Source organism: Somniosus microcephalus, unplaced genomic scaffold (assembly GCF_052327205.1).
Source record: "Somniosus microcephalus isolate GS21.2 unplaced genomic scaffold, FLI_Smic_1.0 unresolved_chr1, whole genome shotgun sequence".
Lineage (NCBI taxonomy): Eukaryota > Metazoa > Chordata > Chondrichthyes > Squaliformes > Somniosidae > Somniosus > Somniosus microcephalus.
The window spans coordinates 165,092,062-165,110,614 of record NW_028225179.1 but is presented as its reverse complement, the minus strand read 5'-3'; the positions used below and the strand labels follow the sequence as shown (position 1 = coordinate 165,110,614).

Here is an 18,553-nt window from a genome sequence, read left to right as displayed (position 1 = left end):
GGTCAGAGCCTCTGCTATTTCCTCTCTTACTTCTCTTAACAGTCTGGGATACATTTCATCTGGGCCTGGGGATTTATCCACTTTCAAAGATGCTAAACCCCTTAATACTTCCTCTTTCACTATGTTTATTTCATCTAATATTTCACACTCCTCCTCCCTGAGTACAATGTCTGCATCATCCCTCTGTTTTGCAAAGGGCTCGATTTTGCCATTGGGGGCGGGCTGGGGCGTGTCAGGTCGTTTTCGTGTCAGGACCCCGACTCCGATGTGAAATGGGGAAAAAAGTGCGATTTTGCCCTAATTGGGCACTTGATTTCCAGCGTGTGGAAACCCCTGGCCCAATGAGTCTCTTCATACAGAAAGTCGCCTCCGATGACATCATCAATGCTGCTGGATTTAAGGCCTGCAAGCAGCCTTGCTTCTTCTGGAGATTTTAAACTTTATGCCCATTGTTGTGATCGCTTCATTCAGCAACTATGTCCAGCAGTAGGCCAAAGTGTGCTCCAAGGTTCGATGAGGCCTCTGTAAGGAGTTTTCTCTCCGAGGTCGCAGAGGTTTCTCTCGCCAGAGGCCTCTCTCTCTCTTTTGCACAGTGAAACCTTGAGTGGTTCGACCCACTCACCCCTTAGGTTCTAGACACTGGACTTAGATGCAGGAACTACAATGCAGAGAATACTCTTATAGACCAAGTTTAATGAAACGAAAAGAAATTTTATTGCATAAGGAAAAACAAATCAAATGCAAGCAAATAAGAGGGTACATGGGAGGGAAAAACAAATCAAAATACAGTACTAACTAAAATAGATACAGGCATATTATACTTTACAAAAGTCATCATGAAATGGGGAAACACACGGAACATCGAGGGACGACAACTCATGTTAATTATACCCAAAATGCCCACCCCCTTAAACCTATCTAGATCCGATTATGAAGGGCCAGAAACATGCTCACCAATCCAGTTGGAAAAGTATAGAGTTTTGAAACAAGTCTGCGTTTTGATCCCCTCAGGCGTCCTGTTTCCGCGTGGTCAGTGGAGCCACAGCGAGCTGCGCCACACTTCTCTCTCTCTCTCTCTCTCTCTCTCTCTCTCTCGAGGTGAAGGTCACGGGCAGGCTGGACACTGGCAGGCCTGGACGTCGGCGGGGACGGAGACCACGGTTAGAGGGGTCTCTAGCTGGTTATCATTTTCATATGGGTTTCTTCTGCAGGGCTCCTGCCCTTTCGTCTTGTCAATGGCCCGGGGTTTGTCGATGATCTCCCGATGGTTACCCCGGGGCGGGACGCAGACTCAAATCACCTTCTTGGTTGACGTTTCTCCATGGCCCTCACAAGGGCCAGCTCAAAAGTGTGTCTGGCTGATCGCTTCTTTCTCAATGGTTAATCGCTGCCTCTAATGGCTACCCCGGGACTCCAATTATACTTCTCAGATGAGGCCTTTATCTCCCGCCAGATCAGGTTAGTCTTTGTTTAACTTTTGGCGGACTTGTTGCACAGCGGGGTAGTTATTATACTTAAACTGCTTTCGGGATGGCCGGTAGTGGCCATCTCTGGTCTGGAAATGACCCTGCATTGTTTCGAATGTCTTCTTGGTGTCTTTAATGGGTCTTTGATGCTCCCCTTATGAATATGAAACTGTTTCCCTTTGTCTAGGTAAATATTTGGATGGCCTTTATTTACAGGCCGATCTGACTGGATCTGCATCCAATCTATATGTATGTGTTTGTGTCTGGTTTCGTTTTCTCCGAAACGGCTTCCAGAACTTACTGTGGGTTGAATCCACAAAGGCTGTCTGGGGACTGCAGGAACCATTTTAAAGTGTCCAAAAAGCTAGTCACGGGGTCTGGCGGCCATTTTATATGCCCCTTTTTCCTGGGCTTTTAAAACAGTCTTTAACACAGGGCCTCTTCTGCCAAAGGACCCTTATAATACAATGTTTAATTTTGCGGATCTTACACCTCCCTCCAAGCTCTGGTGGTGGGAGCAAGATCAAATAAGGAGGTGCTCTTCCCTTCCTCAGGGAGGAAAACACCTCCCCAGCAGACTAAAGCTGTGTAGATGCAAGTGGCCCAGGAGGTGAACTCAATCTCTATGTGCCACAGAATCTGGCTGCAGTGCATGAAGAGGTTTCATGACCTTTTCCGCACAGGAAAAGTGAGTATGACTTTCCCATCACCCTCAATCTGATCCCCATCGCCTCTCCTCACCAGCACTCTGCTTTGCCAACCTCTTCCTCCACATCCCTGCACCCTTACCCATTCCCTCTCTCTCTATGGTCACATTCACTTAACTATTCGACCATGCAGCCTTCACACTCCCAATCACTGTGATGCAATTACAACAACTTACAACACACAGGGAGGGCCCTTGGTCTTGCCAACTCACTCCATTTTTGTCTCCTTCTAAGCATCTATGCTGTGGATTCTCTACACTCACTCCTTCATTCTCACTCAAGCTCCACTTGTGTCCCTCATTGCAGGAAAAGAGAGCCCACAATAAGAGGGAAAGAGCGAGGACAGGAGGAGGGCCACCCTCAGTAGCCCAGCTCACCAGGAGGCAGCCCTGGAAATCGCCGGTGTCGAGGAAGATTCGCAAGTGGGGGACAGACAGATGGGCGCACCACAGCAAGCTGGTGACAGAATAGTTTGGCATCTCATTGACATTGACTGATAATGATTATAATGCTCTTACAGATTGACTTATGATCATCTGCACAATTCAATGTGCATGCAACCTTTACCTCACATCTCTAACTCTTTCCTTTACTCCCCCACAGGACCATCAACAGCCCCCGTCCCCACTGGCCAGGAGGAACAGGCTGAACCTCAAGACTCCTCAGAGGAAGCTGCAACCTCTGAGGGCGCAGCATCAGCAGAAGTAAGCGCACCCAGCACCAGCGCAGACACTCACACCTCGGTGGGACCTTCGCGAGATAGAGTAGTGTTGTCACCTGGTGTATCACAGCTCACAATTGAGCATCAGCAGATGGTGGAGACAGGGACAGCAGTGGAGAGTCCTCATCGGAGGGCGCAGGACTCTTCTAGCTTGGCTCAGCTACATGTCGACCCTCTGCCTCTGGGTCCATCCAGAAGAACAGCAGTGCTGGAACTCCAGGAGCAGGTGCAGGAATATCTGGCAGGTTTGTCTCCAGGGTCGCTGCAAGTGTGGAGCGAATGGAGGAGTCCATCGCGAACGGAGGAGCCCATCGCGAACATGAGCAGAGCCTTTGTGGAGGCATTGGCGCATGAACGCATCACCACGGAAAGGATGGCAACCTCCGTGGATAGGATGGCTACGGTAGAGGGGAGGATGGCTACGGCCATGGAGGAGCTAAGTCGCCAGAGTGTTGAAAACATGGTCATTGTTCAGAATAGACTGACATCTCTTGAGGAGCGATGGTCAGCTATTGAGCATAGAAACCAGACCTTCATGGGAGTCCTCTGGAGTAGAACTTCCACTGCAGAAATGGGTCCTCATGGTCCCCCTGAAGTGCAGCAAGGTGCTGTCAAGCCACTTGCTAGATCTGAAGTGGGGCTGACCCATGAGAGGGATGTTGGTGGCAGACAAGGAGGAAGTGGGGGCTCCTCTCCAAGCGCTCACACAACCATGCCACCGCAAAGCCCTCGGTCAGAGCCCCACCAGAGTCCTCACCCAACTGAGATGGGCGTCTCAGTCCCTGCACAGCCGCAGGAGCAGCAGACTGTTGGCGAGCCCTCACAGGCTCGCAACCCCAGAGGACGCCCGCCAAAGGTGTCGAGACAGGAGCAGCAAGAAAATGACCATGGGGTCTCCACATCTGCTGAAGCCACAGGGGAAGCACCACGTAGGAGCACGCTTAAGAGGAAGATAAAGCACAAGTAGTCACAAGGGTAGTCACTTGGGTGTTCTGTTGTATTGTTTTTTGACAAGCCATCCTTGTAATGTGATGATAAACAGATTTGATGGCAAACTGTTGAAGTTGTGGCCTGTGTCAACTCGCAAATGGGACTTCCACATTGAGGGCTTAGGGTGACTTGCAATTGTCAGTATGGTGGTCAGAGTGTTAGGAATCCGCAGCTTCTTGCCCATTGTCGATGCTCTGGTAAGAAGGTGTAAGGAAAAAGTGTTTGATTGTGCAGGCTAAGCAAATCTGGGCAACATGAATGCATCCCTTGCATCCCAGGCAGCAATGTGGTCGCGCGCTGGTGCCTTCTGGCCTGTGCAGCTTCAGGTGGGTGAGCAGCAGTTTGGCGCTCCTGTTGTTGCGGCTGCTGTTGTTGCTGCTGTTGTTCATGGTTCTGCTGCTGCCGCGGCTGGTCTTCGTCCGAATCTGATGTCCAGGAGGAAAGGAAATAAATGGTTCCCATGCTTCTGGTATATGCCTCAGTTGAGGAAGCGCTCAGTCAAGGTGGGGAGAGGGGTTTCCCAGGAGGTCGCACTGGAGATGGGTGTCAGGCTCCAAACTTCCACAACAATGAGTAGGCCTGCTAAAAGTTCCCCCAGACCTGAGACAACAAAGTTCTGCCACCTGCAAATGATCATTGGTGAAAACTCCTTTTTAATGGTGGAGCTGCAGCTGTTAGTAAGCAATCCACTTGTGAGGCCGCCAGGATTAACTGGCGTGTTCCAGAGGAGACGTGCAGGACGGGGGAAATGTGTTAAAATCAGAAAGGCCTCTCAACATTGGGTTATAGAGGCAATTAACTGGTTGTTAAGGGCCTTAAAGGCCTATCCCACCTCTTGGAGGCAGGATGGAAATGGGGTCTGAAACCCCGATTCTGGAGTCACGTCTGCGGCCGCAGAAACGCCTATCTATTCCCCTAACTATCGAATTCCCTACCACTATTGCTCTTCCACTCTTCTTCTTCCCCACCTGTGCGGCTGAGCCACCCATGGTGCCATGGACATGGCTCTGGCTGCACTCCCCAGAGGAACCTTCACCTTTACCAGTATCCAGAACTGAGTACTGGTTAGCGAGCCCGATGCACTCAGGGGACTCCTGCATTACCTGGCTGGTCCTCCTCTTCTGTCTGGCAGTCACCCATTCCCTCTCTGCCTGCACACTCTTAAGCTGTGGGGTGACCACCTCCAGAAACGTGCTATCCACGTAACTCTCAGCCTCGCGGATGCACTGCAGTGACTCCAGCCGCCACTGAAGCTCCGAAACCCGGAGCTCGAGCTGCTGCAGTTGGCGACACTTCCCGCACAAGTGGTCGTCCTGGCCACAAGAAGTGTCCGGGATTTCCCACATGGCACAGGATGTGCAATTCACGGGACTGAGCTGTCCTGCCACGCCATACTATGAACTACCTTGACAGAAATAAACTTAAAAACCTAACAAAAAAATACCCACCAGCTACTCACCAATCAGCTCCCTTGTGCCGACGTCACTTCTGAATTCTGACGTCACTCCTGTGTTGAGTTCCTCTCACCGACTCTGTGCCTCTCGCAGGACGGCCGCTCAGCTCCAGTCCCAGGCCTTCTCTCCGCGCTCTTTTTATCCTCCACTTGCCGACTCTGTGCCTTTCGCAGGTCCGCTGCTCGGCACCATTCCACAGATATCTATTAATACAAGCAAGTGCATCATAAGACGTGTGAACTACATAAGAACATAAGAAGTAGAAGCAGGAGTAGGCCATACGGCCCCTCGGGCCTGCTCCGCCATTCAATAGGATCATGGCTGATCCGAACCTAGACTCACGTCCACTTCCCTGCCCACTCCCCGTAACCCCTAATTCCCTTATCAGCTAGGAAACTGTCTATCTCCGTTTTAAATTTATTTAATGTTGCAGCTTCCACAGCTCTCTGAGGTAGCAAATTCCATAGATTTACTACCTTCTGAGTGAAGAAGTTTCTCCTCATCTCAGTTTTGAAACGGCAGCCGCTTATTCTAAGATTATGCCCCCTAGTTCTAGTCTCACCCATCAGTGGAAACATCCTCCCCGCATCCACCCGATCAAGCCCCCTCACAATCTTATATGTTTTGATAAGATCGCCTCTCATTCTTCTGAACTCCAATGAGTAGAGGCCCAACCTACTCAACCTTTCCTCATAAGTCAACCTCCTCATCTCCGGAATCAACCGAGTGAACCTTCTCTGAACTGCCTCGAGAGCAAGTATATCTTTTCTTAAATATGGAAACCAAAACTCTACGTAGTATTCCAGGTGTGGCCTCACCAGTACCCTGTATAACTGCAGCAAGACTTCCCTGCTTTTATACTCCATCCCCCTTGCAATAAAAGCCAAGATTCCATTGGCCTTCCTGATCACCTGCTGCACCTGCATACTAACCTTCTGTGTTTCATGCACCAGGACCCCCAGATCCCTTTGTACTGTAGCACTTTGCAGTTTCTTTCCTAACTAATGCTACCTTCTCCTTCCTTAGTTGTTTAAAAAAAAAATCGATTCCCAGGATGTGGACGTTGCGGGCAAGGCCGGCATTTATTACCCATCCCCAGTTACCCTGCTAGGCTGCTTCAGAGGGCAGTTAAGGGTCAACCATTTTGATGTGGCATTGGAGTCGCACGTAGGCCAGACCAGGTTTCCTCCCCCAAAGGACATTAGTGAACCAGTTGGGTTTTTAGGACAACCCAATATTTTCAGTGTCACTTTAACTGATCCCAGCTGCATAAAAGGACAGTTCTGTTGAAATGTAATTATTCGCCTTTCCATTCTCGTCTGCAGGAAGCAGGAAATCCGGGATCTTATTTCCATGACAAAAATTTGTCAATGGCGCTATTAGAACTGTTTGGTGCTGGAGTACACACCACTTCTACCAGCCTTTGCTGGGGTCTCCTCCTCATGGTGAAATACCCAGAGGTTCAGAGTAAGTATTCAACAAATTTCTATTCATTTAATTATTCAAGCACTCACTTCAAAATCGAGGAGAAAAGTTATTGATTTGAACAAATTCCTTAGGGGGGGGGGGAATGTTAACACCCGAGCGGGTGGTGTGGTGGGACAAGGTGTTTGGACGAGCGGGTGGGACGAGGGGGTGTTTGGTGCACCAAATCAGCCAGCAGTCCTCCCGAAACATGCGTCTGGAGGCAGCCCAGAACCGACTGGACCGAATGAATGGTAGGACCCTAGGAAGGACAGAGGATCAGAGGAACCCTGGTGTGCATGTACGTAGATCCCTGAAGGCAGCAGGACAGGTAGATAAGGTGGTTAAAAAGGCATATGGGATACTTGCCTTCATTAGCCGAGGCATAGAATATAAGAGCAGGGAGGTTATGATGGAGCTGTACAAAACGCTAGTTAGGCCACAGCTGGAATACTGTGTGCAGTTCTGGTTGCCACACTATATAGGAAGGATGTGATTGCATTGGAGAGGGTGCAGAGGAGATTCACCAGGATGTTACCTGGGCTGGAGCGTTTCAGCTATGAAGAGCGACTGGACAGGCTGGGGTTGTTTTCCTTAGAGCAGAGAAGGCTGAGGGGGGACCTGATTGAGGTGTATAAAATTATGCGGGGCATAGATAGGGTAGATAGAAAGGAACTTTTCCCCTTAGTAGAGGGGTCAATAACCAGGGGGAATACTTTCAAGGTAAGGGGCAGGAGGTTTAGAGGGGATTTGAGGAAAAACTTTTTCACCCAGAGGGTGGTTGGAATCTGGAACTCACTGCCTGAAAGGGTGGTAGAGGCAGGAACCCTCACAACATTCAAGAAGCATTTAGATGAGCACTTGAAATGCCATAGCATACAAGGCTACGGACCAAGTGCTGAAAAATGGGATTAGATTAGACAGGGCTTGATGGCCGGCACGGACGCGATGGGCCGAAGGGCCTCTTTCTGTGCTGTATAACTCTATGGGCTAAAAATTCAGTTTGGGGCGCCAAGCTCGCCTGGGCGCCGGAATTACCGCTGCGCGCGGAGCCACTTGCGCCATCCGGATATTCAGTTTCTGCGCCCCAAATGGAAGAGGGCCGCTAAACGAGGCTTCCCGCGCCCTGCTTGGGGCACTGAAACTGAATATCGGCGCGCTAAAGGCCGCAGCGCCACACGCTGCGGCACGGCAGGCTGCGGTACTGCAGGCCTTCCTCCCACTGTTAAGGGGGAGGTGCCTGCAACAGCGCGATCCCCGCTCGCGAGTGCCGGCAAATGAGCCCGGCACCACGGAGAAGTGCCGGGCTCTCGGGAAACAGCCGGCAATGCCGCGGGGGGGGGGGGGGGGGGGTTGTAGGAGGCCGGGGACGGAGGTGCGGGCAGGCGAGCACCGAAAAAGCGGCCGCCCCGCACCTCCACCTTAACTGGCGTCACTACCGCCACAGGTAGGCCCCTGTGTACCGGTCGCTATTTGCGGCCGGCGCTGAAGAGGCGGGCGTGACCAAATATGGCCATCGGGGCGATAGCGGGGCGCTGCGCACACCGATGACGTCATCGGTGGCGGCGCAGCGCTACAGGCTAACGCCGCCATTAGCGCCCCGCTAAATATCGCGGTAGGTGTGGCCAGTGGCGCAAAAGCCACTGAGTGCCCTCTTTGGGCGCTAACTGGTGGCGCAGGCCACTGAATTTCTAGGCCTATGATTCTATGACTCAGGTCATTTTCTAGGGAGCGGGTTTTACGAGTATGCAGGATTGCCTGATCCCCCCACCTTCTGATCCCCCTCTTGTCCGTTCTCTCTTCTGGTCGCCCCCCCTTCCCTTTGCCCCCATCTCTTGGTAATGCCCAATTCGTGCCCCACTGATGTTGTGTTTTCCCCCACCCTATCTGAAGGCTGGCCCAGCTCCCCCAAAATGCAGAGGATGCTGGGGGCCAGTTGAAATGTTCAAGTCTGAGAGCGATAGATTTTTGTTGGGTAAGGCTATCAAGGGATATGGAACAAAGGCGGGTAAATTAAGTTGGAGTACAGATTAGCCATGATCTAATTGAATGAAGGATCAGGCTAGAGGGGCTGAATGTCCTCCTCCTATTCCTATGTCGCAGTGGGAAGGAACCAGGCTCCTGGGGTGAAAGCCGCATTTCTTTTGCTATTGTTTTGGTTGTAATATGACACTTTAGTGCTGCTGTTTTGCCTTTTAGAGAGAGCTCAGGAAGAAATCGATCAGGTGCTGGGATCTGACCGCTCTCCGAGAATGGAAAATCGCCAGAACCTGCCCTATACCAACGCTGTTATACATGAGATCATGAGGTTTGCTTGTGTCGTTCCAGCGGTTAGCCGTATAAATAGTGCCGAAACACACCTCAGAGGATATTTCATTCCCAAGGTAAAATTGCAGGTTGCGAGAGTGAAAGGGTGGGATGGATGTTTTTTAAAAGTTTGTAACTCTCTGCTCTTAAGGGGGTTTTCAGTTTAATTATCGTTCTATCCCGCTGTGATAAACCCTTAGTTATTGTAATATATGTGGTTAGAACAAATGAAGGACAGAGACAGGAGTTGTTAGTCAATGTGCTGGCTTTACTAGGCCAGAGCAAACTGAGCATGCTCATACTAAACCATGTGATAAACCATGTGATAATACATTACACTGCTTTCCCTTAAAAAAATGTATATATAATTAATAATAATTCAACTTTATTGTCATTGTACAATGCACAACGAAATGTGATCTTGCAAGCTCCCATGAGTCCAGTACAAATAACATTAACATTAAACGTAAATAGCACCAGCCTGGGAGAAGCAAAGCCGCTGCGTCTGTGCGCGCCGCCATTCCATTTCCACCATTCCGACAATCTTCAGCCCAACGCCCGGGCCTGCTCACCAACCGCCCCTCCTCGGGGCTCCTTCCAGTGACCTTCTGCACCTGGTCTTCCCTGATGGTCACCCCTCCAGGTACTAACCAGGCCTGGCTCTAGCTTAGCTTCTTCAAGCCTTGCCAGTGACCCTGTCCCTAGTCCCAGGAACAGGAATATTCCCCTCTCGACTACAACAAAGCTATGGTCCCACCTTTCCCAGCATTACATCTATCACATTCCTTTTAAATCAACTACAGATGAGCTATTGCGGAGCCTTCTTGATCTCCTTACCAAAGGTTTTGGTGTTGAACCAATTTTCGGGCTGTTTTGTTCTGGTTCCGAACTCAAAGATGATCCTGTTTCTATCTCAGACTCGTTTGAAGCTGGTACTTCAGTTTCTGAAGTCTGAACGGAGTCAAACTCATGTATGTGTTCATGATCAAGTGGTTCAAGATCACATCTTATTTCATCTCTAGCAGAGATCATTTGATCTACATGAACACTTAGGATGTTGTCACCAATTTCAACCAAATATCTCTTGGTTCCACCAACCTCTACTATGGTTCCGATATCCCACTTGTGTGAACTCGACTTGCCAGGGGGATTAATGTTCCTGACTCGACTGTTCCTGTTCCACTCTTGAGGCCAAACTTGGTTGAACAAGACTCAATCGTGTTCTCAATCTCCTCTTCATCAAGGATTTTGCTGGGGTATATCTAGTTGCAGTGTGCGGAGTAGTTCTGTACTTCAGCAAGAAATTTGCCAAACGTTGCTTCATGCTGAGTCATAGGGGGAGAAATTGGGTGAGTAGCGCCACCTGTTAGCGCCTAAAGAGGCAGTCAGTGGCTGTAGCGCCACTGGCTGCGTCTCCGGCGATATTCAGTAGGGGCGCTAATGGTGGCGTTAGGCATTTGCGCTGCGCCGCCACCGATGACGTCATCGGTGTGCGCAGCGCCCCATTCGTGCCCCGTTCGCGATATTTGGTAGCGAACGCCGCAGTTGCGCCGTACGCTACCCGCGCCCGGTTCACGGGGCCTTACTGTGCCGGCAGCGGCGCAAGTTAAGGTGGAGGTGCGGGGCGGCCGCTTTTTCGGCGGCCGCCTGCCAGCACCTCCGTCCCCGGCCTCCTACAACCCCCCCCACCGCGGCATTGCCGGCTGTTTCCCGAGAGCCCGGCACTTCTCCTTGGTGCCGGGCTCATTTGCCGGCACGCGCGAGCGGGGATCGCGCTGTTGCAGGCACCTCCCCCTTAACTGTGGGAGGAAGGCCTGCAGTACCGCAGCGTGCCGTGCCGCAGCGTGTGGCGCTGCGGCACGTTGCGCTGCGATAATCAGTTTCAGCGCCCTAAGAGGGACGTGGAGCGCCTCGAGCCTCGCCCCGTCTCCCTCGAGGGGCACTGAAACTGAATTTCTGGCGATCGGTATCACTCAGATCGCCGCGCTAAATCCTGCGCTCAGGCAACTTTTGCGCCACTTTGGCGCCCCAACCCAATTTCTAGGCCATAGAGTCATAACGGCACATAAAAAGACCATTCAGTCCATCGAGTCCGTGCCAGCTCTCTGCAGAGCAATCGAGTCAGTCTCATTTCCCCACTCTATCCCCGTAGCCCTGCAAATTTATTTCCCTCAAGTGCCTATCCAGTCTCCCCTTGAAAACATTGAGTGTCTCCGCTTCCACCACTTCCGTCGGCAGCGAGTTCCAGGTCCTCACCACTCGCTGCATAAAAATGTTTTCCTCACGTCCCCCCTGTATCTCTTGCCCAAAACCTTAAATCTGTGTCCCCTGGTCCTTGTACCCATCAACTAGTAGGAACAGCCTTTCCCCGTTTAGCCTGTCCAAACCCGTCATAATCCTGTACACCTCTATCAAATCACCCCTCAACCTCCTTTGCTCTAATGAAAACAAATCCAGCTTCTCCAACCTGTCCTTGTAGCTAAGATCCCCCCCATCCCCAGAACCATTCTGGTAAATCTCCTCTGCACCCTCTCAAGGGCCTTCACATCCTTCCTAAAGTGTGGTGACCAGAACTGGATGCAATACTCCAGTTGTAGCCTAACCAGCGCTTTATAAAGGTTAGAACATAAGAAATAGGAGCAGGAATAGGCCACTTGGCCCCTCGAGCCTGCTCCGCCATTCAATAAGATCATGGCAGATCTTGGGCTCAAAGCCACTTCCCTGTCCGCTCCCCATAACCCTTCACTCCCTTATCTTGCAAATATCTGTCTATCTCCACCTTAAATGTATTTAATGACCCAGCCTCCACGGCTCTCTGGGGCAAAGAATTCCACAGATTTACAACCCTCTGAGAAGAAATTCCTCCTCATCTCAGTTCTAAAAGGGTGACCCCATATTCTAAAACTGTGCCCCCGCGTTCTAGATTTCCCCACGAGGGAAAACATCCTCTCTGCATCTACCTACGCAGATAAGCCTCAGTGTGGCAGCGGCCGGAATCCGAGTGGCGGCAGTATAAAAAGGTAAGCCCGAGGCGCGGGTAGGCCTCAGTGCGGCAGCGGTGGGAATCCGAGCGGCAGCAGTATAAAAAGGTAAGCCCGAGGCGCGGGTAGGCCTCACTGCAGCAGCGGCGGGAATCCGAGCAGCGGCAGTATAAAAAGGTAAGCCCGAGGTGCGGGTAGGCCTCAGTGCGGCAGCGGCGGGAATCCGAGCGGCGGCAGTATAAAAAGGTAAGCCCGAGGCACGGGTAGGCCTCAGTGCGGCAGCGGCAGGAATCCGAGCGGCGGCAGTATAAAAAGGTAAGCCCGAGGCACGGGTAGGCCTCAGAGCGGCAGCGGCGGGAATCTGAACGGCAGCGACCTATAAAAGGTAAGCCCGAGGCACGGGTAGGCCTCAGTGCGGCAGCGGCGGGAATCTGAACGGCAGCGACCTATAAAAGGTAAGCCTGAGGCGCGGGTAGGCCTCAGTGCATACTAATCTCCAATCTCAGAGGGAAAGAAGTAAAAAGTAATTGAGGTGTGACATCACCACAAAGCAGGTAAGTGATTGGTTGGTGAGTATTTCTCTCCTTTTAAAACTTTAACTCTGTGGTTTATAGTTTCTAGGGTCTCTGTGGTGTAGCGGGGACAGTTTGTAAACCAGGGCCCTTAAATATATCATTTAACTGTAGTGAAATTGGTGGGATTCATTTGTTAATTTAATTTGAATTAATTAAAGGGTAAGTCATGGCAGGACAGCCCGGTGCCGTGGTATGCTCCTCCTGCGCTATGTGGGAACTCAGGGACACTTCCTGTGTCCCTGACAACCATGTGTGCAGGAAGTGTGTCCAGCTGCAGCTACTGGCAGACCGCATTACGGTGCTGGAGCAGTGATTGGATACATACTGGACCATTCGCGATGCTGAGGACGTCGTGAATAGCACATTTAATCAGTTGGTCACACCGCAGGTAAAGGTTGGACAGGCAGAAAGGGAACGGGTGACCAACAGGCAGAGTAGTAGGCGCAGGCAGGTAGTGCAGGGGTCCCCTGTGGCCATCCCCCTCTCAAACAGATATACCGCTTTGGATACTGATGGGGGGGATGGCTTCCCAGGGGAAGGCAGCAGCAGCCAACTTCCTGGCACCAGGGGTGGTTCTGCTGCACAGGACGGGAGGAAAAAGATTGGGAGAGCTATAGTGATAGGGGATTCTATTGTAAGGGGAATAGATAGGCGTTTCTGCGGCCGCAAACAAGACTCCAGGATGGTGTGTTGCCTCCCTGGTGCAAGGGTCAAGGATGTCTCAGAGCAGCTGCAGAACATTTTGGAAGGGGAGGGTGAACAGCCAGTTGTCGTGGTGCATATCGGTACCAACGATATAGGTAAAAACCGGGATGAGGTCTAAAAGCTCAATATAGGGAGTTAGGAGGTAAATTAAAAAATAGGACCTCAAAGGTAGTAATCTCAGGATTGCTACCAGTGCCACGTGCTAGTCAGATTAGAAATAGAAAGATATTTCAGATGAATACATGGCTAGAGGAATGGTGCAAGTGGGAGGGATTCAAATTCCTGGGACATTGGAACCGATTCTGGGGGAGATGGGACCAGTACAAAATGGACAGTTTGCAACTGGGCAGGGCCGGGACCGATGTCCTAGGGGGAGTGGTTGCTAATGCTCTGGAGGAGGGTTTAAACTAAAATGGCAGGGGGTTGGGAACCTGAGCAGAGTGACAGAGGAAAGGGAAACAAGGATAAAAGCAAAAGACAGGAAGGAGAAAAACAAAAGTGGCAGGCAGAGAAACCAAGGGTTTAAATCAAACATGGCCACAGTAAATAATAATTCTAAAAGATCTAAGAGTGTTAAAAAAACAAGCCTGAAGGCTTTGTGTCTTAATGCAAGAAGCATTCGTAATAAGGTGGATGAATTAGCTGCGCAAATAGAGGTAAACGAATATGATATGATTGGGATTATGGAAACATGGCTCCAGGGTGGCCAAGGCTGGGAACTCAACATCCAGGGGTATTCAATATTCAGGAAAGATAGGCAAAAAGGAAAAGGAGGTGGGGTAGCATTGCTGGTTAAAGAGGGGATTAACACAATTGAAAGGAAGGATATTAGCTCTGATGATGTAGAATCTGTATGGGTAGAACTGAAAAATACCAAGGGGCAGAAAACGTTAGTGGGAGTGGTATATAGACCTCCAAACAGTAATGCGGAGGTCGGGGATGGCATTAAACGGGAAATTAGAGAAGCATGCAATAAGGGCACAGCAGTTATCATGGGTGACTTTAATCTACATATAGATTGGGCTAACCAAATTAGTAACAATACTGTGGAGGAGGAATTCCTGGAGTGTATACGGGATGGTTTCCTGGACCAATATGTCGAGGAACCAACTGGAGATCAGGCCATCTTAGACTGGGTATTATGTAATCAGAAAGGATTAATTAGCAATCTTGTTGTGCGAGGCCCCTTGGATCAGAGCAATCATAATATGATAGAATTCTTCATTAAGATGGAGAGTGAAATAGTTGACTCAGAGACTAGGGTCCTGAATTTAAATAAAGGGGACTATGATGGTTTGAGGTGCGAATTGGGTAGGATTGATTGGGGAATGTTACTCAAAGGGTTGACGGTGGATGGGCAATGGCAAACATTCAAAGACCGCATGGATGAACTACAGAATTTGTTCATCCCAGTTTGGCATAAAAATAAAACAAAAAAGGTGACTCAACCGTGGCTAACAAGGGAAATTAGGGATAGCATAAGATCCAAGGAGAGGACATATAAATTGGCCAGAAAAAGCAGTAAACCTGAGGATTGGGAGCAGTTTAGGATTCAACAAAGGAGGACAAAGGGATTAATTAAGAGGGGGAAAATAGAGTACGAGAGTAAGCTTGCAGGGAACATAAAAACTGCTTGTAAAAGCTTTTATAGATATGTGAAGAGAAAAAGATTGGTGAAGTCAAGCGTAGGTCCCTTGCAGTCAGAATCAGGGGAATTTATAATGGGGAACAAAGAAATGGCAGACCAATTAAATACATACTTTGGTTCTGTCTTCACAAAGGAGGACACAAATAACCTCCCAAGGATGTCGGGGTACATAGGGTCTAATGACAGGGAGGAACTGAAAGAAATTAGTATTTGTAGGGAAATGGTGTTCGGGAAATTGATGGGATTGAAGGCCTATAAATCCCCAGGGCCTGATAATCTACATCCTAGGGTACTTAAGGAAGTGGCCCTAGAAATAGTAGATGCATTGCTGGTCATCTTCCAAAATTCGATAGACTCTGGAACAGTACCCATGGATTGGAGGGTAGCTAATGTTACCCCACTATTCAAAAAGGGTGGTAGAGAGAAAACGGGGAATTACAGACCGGAAAGCCTGATATCGGTAGTGGGGAAAATGCTAGAGTCCATTATAAAGGATGTAATAACAGAGCACTTGGAAAAAAGTGACCGGATCGGACAAAATCAACATGGATTTACAAAAGGTAAATCGTACTTGACTAATCTACTGGAATTTTTTGAGGATGTAACTGGTAAAATAGATAAGATGGAACCAGTGGATGTGGTATATTTGGATTTTCAAAAGGCTTTCGATAAGGTCCCGCATAAGAGATTAGCGTGTAAAATTAAGGCACATGGGATTGGGGGCAAGGTATTGACTTGGACAGAGAACTGGTTGGCAGACAGAAAGCAAAGAGTTGGAATAAACGGGTCTTTTTCCGAGTGGCAGGCAGTGACTAGTGGGGTACTGCAGGGATCGGTCCTTGGACCCCAGCTATTCACAATATATATTAATGATCTGGATGAGGGAACTAGATGTAATATCTCCAAATTTGCAGACGACACAAAGCTGGGTGGGCATGTGTGCTGTGAGGAGGATACTGAGAAACTCCAGTATGATTTGGACAGGTTGGGTGATTGGGCAGAAGCATGGCAGATGCAATATAACGTGGATAAATACGAGGTTATCCACTTTGGTGTCAAAAACAGGAAGGCAGATTATTATTTGAATGGCAATAGATTGGTAGAAGGGGAAGTGCAACGAGTCCTGGGCATCCTTGTGCACCAGTCGCTGAAAGTAAGCATGCAGATGCAGCAGGCAGTTAAGAAGGCAAATGGTATGTTGGCCTTCGTAGCGAGAGGGTTTGAGTACAGGAACAAGGATGTCTTGCTGCAGTTGTACAGGGCCTTGGTGAGACCACATCTTGAGTATTGTGTGTAGTTTTGGTCGCCTTATATGAGGAAGGACGTTCTTGCCATGGAAGGAGTGCAGCGAAGATTCACCAGGCTGATACCTGGGATGGCAGGAATGACGTATGAGGAGAGATTGAGTCGACTGGGCTTGTACTCGCTGGAGTTTAGAAGAATGAGAGGGGATCTCATTCAAACTTACAAAATTCTAACAGGACTAGACAGACTAGATGCTGGAAGGATGTTCCCGATGGTCGGGGAGTCCAGAACCAGGGGTCACAATCTAAACATAAGGGGTAAGCCATTTAGGACAGAGATGAGGAGGAATTCCTTCACCCAGAGAGTGGTGAACCTGTGGAATTCTCTACCAAGGAAGGCAGTAGAGGCCAATTCATTAAATATATTCAAGAAGGAGTTGGATATATTTCTTAAGGCTAAAGGGATCAAGGGATATGGAGAGAAGGCAGGGACAGGGTACTGAATTTGGACGATCAGCCATGATCTCATTGAATGGCGGAGCAGGCTCGAGGGGCCGAATGGCCTACTCCTGCTCCTATCTTCTATGTTTCTATGTTTACCTTGTCGTGCCCCCTCAGAATCTTATATGTTTCAATAAGATCACCTCTCATTCTTCTAAATTCCAATGAGTATAGGCCCAGCCTGCTCAATCTTTCCTCATAAGTCAGCCCCCTCATCTCTGGAATTAACCTAGTGAATCGTCTCTGAACTGCCTCCAATGCAAGTATATCCTTCCTTAAATAAGGAGACCAAAACTGTACACAGTACTCCAGGTGCGGTCTCACCAATACCCTGTACAGTTGTAGCAGGACTTCCCTGCTTTTATACTCCAACCCCTTTGGAATAAAGGCCAACATTCCATTTGCCTTTTTGATTACTTGCTGTACCTGCATGCTAACTTTTTGTGTTTCATGCACAAGGACCCCCAGGCCCCTCTGAACTGTAGCATTTTGTAATCTCTCTCCATTTAAATAATAATTTGCTTTTTTATTTTTCCTGCCAAAGTGTATAACCTCGCACTTTCCCACATTATACTCCATCAGCCAAATGTTTGCCCACTCATTTAGCCTGTCTATATCCCATTTCAGGCTCTTGGAGTCCTCTGCACAACATGCTTTCCCACCCATCTTTGTATCATCTGTAAACTTGGCTACATTACACTCGGTCCCTTCATCCAAGTCATTAATGTAGATTGTAAATAGTTGAGGCCCGAGCACCGATCCCTGTGGCACCCCACTAGTTACCTTTTGCCAACCGGAAAATGATCCATTTATCCCGACTCTCTGCTTTCTGTTAGTTAGCCAATTCTCTATCCATGCTAATATATTACCCTGTGGAACTTCCCTACTTTTGTACTCAATACCTCTATTTATGAAACCCAAGATCCCATATGCTTTGCTAACCACTCTCTCAATATGTCCTGCCACCTTCAGGGACCTATGCACATTAATTCCCAGGTCCCTCTGTCCCTGTACACTCTTTAAAACTGTGTCATTAAGTGTATATTGCCTCTCCCTGTTCCTTTTGCCAAAATGCACCACCTCTCACTTCTCTGTATTAAACTCCATCTGCCACTTGCCTGCCCATTCTGCTAGCCTTTCTATGTCCTGTTGTAGTCACTTGGTATCATCCTCACTGTTTGCCACACCCCCAAGTTTGGAATTATCGGCAATTTTAGAAATTCTACTTTGTATTCCAATATCCAGGTTATTTATATATATCAAAAAAAACAGTGGCCCCAGCACTGACCCTTGGGGAACACCATTGTTTACCATCCTCCAGTCTGAAAAACAGCCATTTACCACAACTCGCTATTTTCTGTCCTTAAGCCAATTCCTTATCCAAGCTGCCACTGATCCACCTATTCCATGAGCCTCAATTTTGTTAACCAGCCTTCTATGTCGTACTTTGTCAAACACCTTCCTAAAATCCATGTAGACAACATCCATTGCATTCCCTTCATCATTTCTCCGGTGATTCAAGATCACTGTCCAATCCAGGCCAGTAAACAAAGGTTCTTGCAATTGATTTCTTACTGATGATTCCTGGATGTTCAGTATGAAGCTCGGACAGAATTCTGTCTCTCAACGATGTAGGTACCACCACTCTGTTTCCCCATTTGATACAACCTTGTTCACAAGGCAATTCAGTACGACGGTTATGGAATGGTTTCAACTCTGTGCCCAGACACTGATTAGTCCACCATTCTTGGTGTTTTCGTGCACTCTTTTCAGTACTGAGTCCTTTTGAG

At 49.1% G+C, this 18,553-nt stretch overlaps 1 protein-coding gene across 1 annotated transcript in view; it reads left to right on the top strand.

Moving 5' to 3' along the window:
- LOC147096472 (cytochrome P450 2K4-like) overlaps window positions 1–18,553 on the top strand; it is a 127,199-nt gene that overhangs the window by 94,757 nt on the left and 13,889 nt on the right. Inside the window, exons 6-7 of the mRNA XM_085975265.1 lie at window positions 6,664–6,805; window positions 9,002–9,186. Coding sequence (XP_085831391.1) covers window positions 6,664–6,805; window positions 9,002–9,186 — 327 coding nt within the window. The remainder of the gene's footprint in view (window positions 1–6,663; window positions 6,806–9,001; window positions 9,187–18,553) is intronic.